The 7,958-nt window shown below is 70.7% G+C and overlaps 1 protein-coding gene across 1 annotated transcript; it reads left to right on the forward strand.

Annotated features, from left to right (window-relative positions):
• Window positions 1–855: 855 nt before the first annotated feature.
• On the forward strand, window positions 856–7,707 carry LOC118160022 (A-kinase anchor protein 13-like; the record flags this gene model as incomplete). Its single annotated transcript, XM_035314558.1, has 6 exons — window positions 856–926; window positions 5,404–5,731; window positions 5,941–6,106; window positions 6,455–6,560; window positions 6,657–6,696; window positions 7,504–7,707. Coding segments are annotated over exons 2-6 (821 nt in total), but the record flags the coding sequence as incomplete, so codon positions are not given.
• Window positions 7,708–7,958: the final 251 nt, after the last annotated feature.

The raw sequence follows: 7,958 nt of genomic DNA on the forward strand, positions 1-7,958 counted from the left end.
TTGCTTTTTCCTGCCCTGCCGCCCCGGGCCGTCGCTGTGCTCCTCAGTCGGTGTCCGGGGGGGTCCCGGGGTCACAGCTCACGGACATCCCTCGCTGGTCCCGCAGCCCTTCGTGCTCCGCCATGGGCGCGTGGCCTCGTTGGCGCCTCCAGAAGCAGCTGAGGTCCCTGGAGGAGCCTCGAGAAGCATCTGAGGTCCCTGGAGGAGCCTCGAGAAGCATCTGAGGTCCCTGGAGGCGCCTCGAGAAGCAGCTGAGGTCCCTGGAGGCGCCTCGAGAAGCAGCTGAGGTCCCTGGAGGCGCCTCCAGGAGCAGCTGAGGTCCCTGGAGGCGCCTCGAGAAGCAGCTGAGGTCCCTGCAGGCACCTCCAGAAGGGTGGGCGGTCAGGAGAACACCTCCACAATCCAATCCTTCCAGTTCAAGAACCTCACAAATGAACCCGTCGGTGAGATAAGTGCCGGCGTGATCGAGGGGGACGCGTGGGGAGCAGCGGCTGCTCTGCCCGCTGTCCCGTACATGGCAAGCGGGGCTTGGTTTGGCCCCGAGCTTCACGCGGGGGCTCTGCAGCCTTTCGGTGCCCTCGCCAGGCTCCGCAGGGCTTGGAGCCCCCCCCCCCTTTAGGGAACGCGGTGGTGGCAGCCGAGAATTCGGTGTTGGTGGGGAGCAATCCGGGGCCGCGCTGGAGCCAACACTGCGCCTTTGTTACCCGAACAATGTTTCCACGCCGGGATTCCTCGCCCCCTCGCCCCAACCTTCGCCGCCGCCGGCCGCAGCCTTTGTTTCGTGGCAGGACTCGGGGGACCGCTGGGTGCCCAAAGGCCACGCTCCGAAGGGTGCCGGCGAGGAGGGCCGGGGGGCTTCGTGCTGGGTCCTCACAGCCCCGCTTGCGACGTGCCCAGCAGCGGGGTTTTCCTCGTGAGGCCGGGAGGTAAGGCTGCTCCGGCTGTGGGACGGTTTCTGCCTGGCTTGGCAGCACCGGGGAGGGGGGAAGGTAGGCGACGCCTCTTCCCCGGGCTTTTTGAGGGCAGACGGGGCTGGTTGTGCCGGGAGGCTGGTGCGAGCGGTGCGGGATCTCTGATGGCGTCGCTCTCGGAGCCTGGGGTCGCGCTGGGAGCGCTGCTCTCAGGTGTGCGCGGTGCTGGCGGGGCTCCGGAGCTGGAGCTGTGTTCCAGCCCCGTGGCATCTGCCGGGGTGAGCGCCCTGAGGACACCCCGCACCGTGCCGACCAGGCGCCGCATCCAGAAAGCCCTCGGAAATCTTTGCAGCGATCTCACGTTTCGGTGCCCCGGCTGCTCCTGGCCTGCGGAGCCTCCGCGTGTCCGTGGGCTCAGCTCAGGTGCTGGAAAAGAAGGAGCCGAAACGGCTGCGGGGCTCCCCTGCACCCCAAAACCTGCGCGTGGGCTGGGAAGGGGCTGCCTCGGGAAGACCCAGCGGAGCCCCGCGGCTGCGCTTTGTGTCCCCAGGTGTGTGCCACGCCGCGCAAAGGTCCCGGTGCCGCCCGACGGTGTACAACAAGCGCCCTCCCCGCTCCCGTCTGCAGCCCCGGGGATATCGGAGAGGGGTCGGTGCCAAGGGGCAGGCTGAGCGCGGAGAGGGGGCCCCGGGGGGGGGGCTTTTTTGTTTGGGTTTTTCCTGCTGAGCTGGCGCTCTGTGCCGCGGCAGCTCCGGGACGGGGCGAACGGAGGCTGCGCGAGCTTTCCGAGCCTCCGGGCCGCTTCTGGCAGCCGGGGATTAACCACGCTGGGCGCGTTCACGGCCTGCGGGTGCCTCTCGACGGGAGCCGTTGGTTCCGTCCGGTGCCCAGGGTGGTCCTCGGTGCCCAGGGGAAGGGCGGAGAAAAGCTTTGGAGGACGGGGAAACTGAGGCACGGGGCGTGGCTCCTCGCCAGGCGCTCTGCCTCGGGGTTTGCCCCGCTCCTGCCCGCGGCACAACCCCTCTGTGACCGCTGCGGTACCTCCCCGTGCGCCCCCGGCTCCCGCGGGAAGGACCCTGGGAGCCCGAAAGGTGCAGCCCAGACCCCTGGAGGGCCCCCAGGGCTCCTCCTGGCCCCTGAAAACCGAGGGAGCAGGAGGGCAGCTCTGTGCCGAGGGCACCCAGAGCCCCGCGCGGAGCCACAGCACGTGGCTGAGAGAGGGGAGGAGCGGGAAGCGAAGCCAAACTCCGGGGGGTGCCCCCTGGGAATCCCGGGGTGCTCCACCGCCGGGACGCGGAGTATCCGCAGCGGCGCAGGGCAAAGGGTTAACAGGCAAAAGGAGCTGATTTGCCAAGTGGTTCCTGGTTTATTCAGTGTGCGAAAGAGGCAGGGACAGGGGAGGGGAGCGCCCGGGTGGGGAGCTGGGAGCAGGGCTGGTGCCCGGCATCGCCCACCGCCACCACCGGGTCCCATGGGGCCACCCCACGGCACCGACAGGTACGTCCCCAGCAACCCGGGGGGTGCCCCGGGGGGGAAACCGGAGCTGGGGGTGGCATGGGGGCCACCCTCCCCCCCCCCCACCCCCTCCTGGGCCCTACGGCACCCATCCAGCCCCCTGCCACCGGTCCTCTTTGTCCTCCCAGCCCCGTGCTGGTGCCTTCCCCGGCTCTTCGCCCCGTGCCGCGGCTGCACCCGTGGGGGCGCGGGGACAGGACCCCCGGGTCCCTGCTACCAGAGCCCCCCCCCCGTGGTGCCAGCGGGGTTTGATTCAAAGCTCGGTGTCGGGACCTTCGAGCCTGCTGCCCGTCCCTCCGGTCCCTCAGTTTCCCCGTCCCGCAGCGACGGCCGGCGCGAGCGTCCCCCGGGCACCCCGGAACGAGGCGCTGGCGGTCGGTGGTCACCGGTGTGAGGGAACGCAGCTCCTCCCGGAGAGAAATCCATGCCGACGCGCGCGTCCTTCACCCTCTGCGTGCTCCCACGGGCCCTCAGCCGAGGACGAGCCCCTCTGTGTCCTCAGGGCGGGGATTTGGGGCTGGAGCAGCCGTTGGGGATCAAGCTTCCTTCTTGCTTCCTCCCCTGGGAGCTGTGACTGTGACCTGGCCCCTGGCTGGGTCCAAAGTGCTGGGGGAGATGCCTCGAGGCGCAGACCGGGTGCGCTGTGGCGCGGGATTCCCTCCAGCCCTGCTGGCACTCGAGGCATCCGGGGACACCTCTTGTCCCCAGCACCCCGGGGACGGCGGAGGGCAGCCCCCCGAAGCCCCCGTCCCCGATGGGGCAGAGCTTGGACCGCTGCCTGGAGGAGCCGACCTCTCGCCGGCGCAACCCGGCACCGAGCAGTGACGGCGCCGTGCCGGTGAGAGGCTGCCCACGGTGTCCCCGTGCCCCGTGGGCTGCTGCCGGGGGCGCACGTGGGGCTGGTGGGGTTCACGGCGGTGCAAGCGGTGGCAGCTGATGCTGGAGGGTCGCTCTCAGGGGTGGGATTTCATCCCGTCTCCATCGCTTCGGGGGACGCTGCTCGGCCACGAGGCTCCTCCAGGCTCCTGCCAGCCCCTGGGCTCACGCCGCGAAGCCCCCGGCTGCCTCCGTGCACAAAACCAAGAAGCTCTGGGACCTTCCGGGCACTTTTCTGGGCGCCGACGCCTTCACAAACCCCTCCAGGCCATAAATCACCAGGTGGCCTCCGGGTCGAGCCCTGCTCACCGGTGGCAGAAGTGCCAGCGCCGCCGGCCCCCTGCAGGTCCCCCTCGGGACGTGCCCTCACCGCGGGTGCTGGGGGGGACCCTCACCCATCCCAGGCTGAGCCTTACACACGGTGCCTCTGCTAATTGCCGTGTTAATTGCCAGCTGCGGGCACAGCTCGGCGGTGCTCCGGCTCTGCTTGTTCTCGCCACGAGGCTGCGCCGGGAGCAGGGCCGGGGAGCAGCAGTTCTGTTTCTTTATTCTTCCGTTTTTATTCCCAAAGCCGGGTCCTGTCCTGGGCAGCCCCGCGGGGCAGGTGCTGGGGAGGCACGGAGGGAAGTTTTTTTTATCAGCCACCGGGGCTGGGAATGGAAAAACAGGAAAGCGCCGGAGCTCATCCCATTTCCCTGCCTGGCCCAAGCGGGGCCGGCCGGGGGCAGAGCTGCCTGCGGGGCCGGGGCGCAGCGGGGTGAGTCGGGGCCGGGGGCGGCCGTGCGGCCCAGGACCACCCCCCCCCGGGCACCCCCCTTCCCCCCCAGCCTGTTGCTGTTGGGGTTTTGGGGACCTGGGCAGGGGTGGGTGGCACGGGCTGGAGCGCAGGGCTTGGGCTGCTGGGCTTGGGGTGCTTACAGGGTTTGCACCCAGCTAAAGGGAGCGGGAGGAGGGATTTTTATTTTTTTATATTATTTTTTTATGGGGTTTTTAATGGGGTTTAATGGGTGTAACGTGGGCACTGGAGGGGCCAGGTGTGGCGGGGAGCTGGGTTTGGGGGCTGGAAGCTGCTCCCTGCTACGGCCTCTCCTTCAGGGCTGCTCAGCATGGGCAGCCCGTGGGGTTTTTGGGGTGTCCCCGTCCCCCCCCCGGGGCTCGGCAGCAGGGCACAGCCTCCCCCCGGGGCATGGCCAGGGCTTTGTTCCCCCACCGCCCGGGCCCCGCGTGCGCAGAATCCGAGGGAAGGAGCACGTGAGCAGGGTTTGGGGCACCGAAGGGCCAAAAACCTCCCCTGGGGACCCAGCCGATGCCGTGCCCGGTGCCGATGGCTCCGTGCCCGTAACGGCAGCAGCACCGCGGGTCCCCTCCTGCTGCTGTCCTGGGACCAGCCCCAGCAAACGCTGGGTGCTGGTGGCAAATCCCCGTCCCCAGGCACCTGCAAAGCCCCTGAGCGCCCCCATCCCCGGGGAAACGGCTCCCAGGGGATGCTCTGAGCCCCACAGAGGTGAAATTCGGGGGGGGTTTTGAGCCGCAGCAAAGCACGCGGGTGCACGGGCTGCATCCTGCGGTGCCTGCCGGTGAGGCGGGGGGGACACAACGGTTCACACACACACCCCCCCCTGAGCTGAGCCCTGGTGGAGAGGAGCTGCTCTCATCCCAGCCAAATTCCTGGGTGCTTAATGAGTAACCGGCAGCGAGGCGAGGGTGGTTCTGGCGGCTCCTGCGAGCCAGGGCAAACACAGCCGGGGGCCGTCCAGGGGCACCCGCGCAGCCCCCAAGCGTGTTCGTGCAGGGCTGGGGGCCGGGGGGGGGGGGGGGTGGGTGCCCTCCCCTTCGCTCTGCGGGGTCGGGGGCCCCGCACGGTGCTTGGGGCTCGGCAAGGTCAGCGCAGGGGGATGCGACCGGGACGGGCAGCTCCTCTTTATGGCCTCTACGGGCTGCTCGGAGCTGTAAAAGCAGCCTGCGGGGTGCTTGTGGGGTTGGAGGGGCCTGATGGGGTCTGCAGAGCTCAGCTGGGACCACCCCAAGCTCGCCCCATGCCCCCCGCCGGGGCCGGGCCGGCCGCATCCATCCCTGAGGCCTCCGCTCCTGCATCCCGCAGCGCCCGGCCCCGGCCCTGAGCCCATGGACGGCCCCGACATCTTCCTGGGCCCCTGCGAGGGAGCCCTCTGCGGGGTCCCGGGCCAGAAGCGCCGCTGCATGTCGGCCCTGGAGCCCGTCACTTTGCCCAGCCCCAGATCCGAGGCCAGCTGGGAAGAGGAGGAGGAAGAGGAGGAGGAGGAAGACGAGGATGAAGACCGGTTCCGGGGGGTGCCGCTGCGGCGAGCGTGTGCCCTGCGGACCTCGATGCGCAGCCGGGACCCCTTCCGCCGGCACAGCTGGGAGCCGGGCAAGGAGCTGCGCGGGGTCCCCGGCTACGACCAGCTCAGGTAGCTGCAACCCCCCCCCGTGTCCCCACGCCAGCCCCCCGCGCCCCCCGCTCCGGTGGTCAGGATGCCCCCACACGGCACCGAGCAAGGCTCGCCCCACGCATACGGGGCTGCCGTGGGGGCTCAGGGCACCGGTGCCGTGGCTGCCCCGGTTCGGTGCCCCCCACCCCGGGGTGCCGCAGCTCAGGGTGCCCCTCTCCCCGCCACAGCGTGAGCCTCAAGGGGCTGAGCCCCGACGACTTCGGCTCCAGCACGGAGCTGCTGGATGAGCTGGGGAGGCGGCGGCGGGACCCCCGGCGAGCCCCCCTCGTCCGCAGCACCGAGTCCCTGCTGTCCCTGGACGAGGAGGATGAGGCCGATCTGCAGCGGGCCCAGGTAGGAGATGCCGCTCCTCTTCCTCCCCGTGCAGCCAGCGGCGCAGGGCTGAGGGCAGGGGACCCCAGGAACCACGGTGGATGGAGACAGCCCAGCAGAGCCCCTGCCCCCAGGTGCCTCCGCCATCATCCCGGGGCTGGGCTGCGTTATTTTCCGGGGGGAGCTTCCTTTTGGGGAGGGGGAAATTAAAGGGCCGTGAGCCCAGGGACCACCCGGCGCACGGGGACCCTGCTGGCCCCACAAAGGGCAGCCACCGTCCCGCACCTAGGGGGCTGTGGCAGGGACTGGGGCCGGTGGTCCCGGTGGTCCCGGTGGTCCCGGTGTTGCCCACCCCGTGCCTGCTGGCAGGAGGACGCGCAGAGGCTGCAGGTGTACCGGGCCAGGAGCGCCGGCGGCTGCGCCCTCGCCAAATCCGCGTCCCTCGGCGTCATCGACAGCTTCCCCGAGGCAGTGGGTGAGTGGCAGTGCCCGCGGGGGCGCTGCGGGGGCGACGGGACCCCAGCCCAGCCCCTCCTTTCATTCGGGCCCCTTCTCCCTTTGCCCTTTGCAGAAATTTCCCCCTTCGCCTCCCAGCAGAGCCTGGCCAACGGGTGAGTGTGGGGGCGCCGGGGGGGGCTGCGGTGGGTGCGGGCGGTGACCCCAGCACCCGGCCCCTGCTCTGGGGTGCGAAGGCGGCCCCCCCCAAAGCAGCACCGATCCTGCACCTTGATGGGTTAACGGCCGGTGGGGTCCTGGTACACATCACGGGGGGCACCAGGAGCAGACTCCCCCTGGGCTGGAGGGGACGGTGCCCCCCCAGCGCTGTCCCCGCCCCCCCCTCGAGGCGCATTGTGCCCGTGGGGCCCCGCGGCCCCAGCGCCTGTCACAGCCCATTCCTGTCCTCATTAGGGCAGCACGCCGGGGGGGGTCAGGGCACGGGGCTGGCGGGGAGCCCCGCGGGGACGGGGACGGGAGGTCACAGGGGGGGGTGCCGAGCCCCCTGGCCCTGCTGGTTTCGGAGGGGGGAACCTCACCCTCCGCCAAGCGCGCACGGGGCCGAGGTTGGCTTTGCTGTGGGAGATGCCAAAAGGGGCCGTGTTGGTCACCCCACAACCACGGGGACGTGCCCGTTGCCGTGGGGCTGCCCCATCCCAACCTCGTGGGGCAGGCGACGCCGCGGGGTGGCCGTGGAGGGGACGCAGGCACCGTCCCGCGATGCCACCCCGGGGGTCCCCGCGTGCCCCCGTGCTCGGCGGGGAGCGAACAGAAGGGCTCTGTGCCGGGCCCAGCTGCGGCGGAGCAGCCACCCCGGAGAAGCCGGGGGGCCGCGGCGGCTCGGCTCGCTCCTCCCTACTTCCTGGCCCGCGGACGCCCGGGGACAGAGGGGGATTGTGAGGCTGATCCTGCTCCTCCCGCAGCTTCGGCGCCGGGAGCTGCGGGCAGCTGGCGGCCTCGGGCGAGCCGGGGAGCCGGGAAGGGAGCCCCCTGGGCCGAACCCTCAGCTTCATCAGGAGGATGACGGGGAAGACGAAGGTAGGGGGGAGGAGATGGAGGGGGGAATGGGGGGGGAGCATCCGTGGCCGGGACCCCCGGAGCCAGGCACTTGAGCCCATGGGGCGGTGGTGGGGCGCGGGGCGCTCCGCAGAATGCTGCGTCGGGGTCGGGGGTGGGATGGGGGCTCGCTCCGGGCTCTGCAGCTGTGATGCTGGCCGCTGCCCTTTGGGGGTGCCGTGCCTCAGTTTCCCCTTTCTGCTTGATGTCATCCTTGGCCGCTTGCCGGCCTTTGGGGTCCAGAGAGGGGAAAAGCTCCGTGTACGCCCAGCGCAGTGCCTGGCCGAGTCCTGGGGTGCTCGCTCTGCCCCCCCAGCACCCC

Source organism: Oxyura jamaicensis, unplaced genomic scaffold (genome assembly GCF_011077185.1).
Source record: "Oxyura jamaicensis isolate SHBP4307 breed ruddy duck unplaced genomic scaffold, BPBGC_Ojam_1.0 oxyUn_random_OJ72948, whole genome shotgun sequence".
NCBI lineage: Eukaryota > Metazoa > Chordata > Aves > Anseriformes > Anatidae > Oxyura > Oxyura jamaicensis.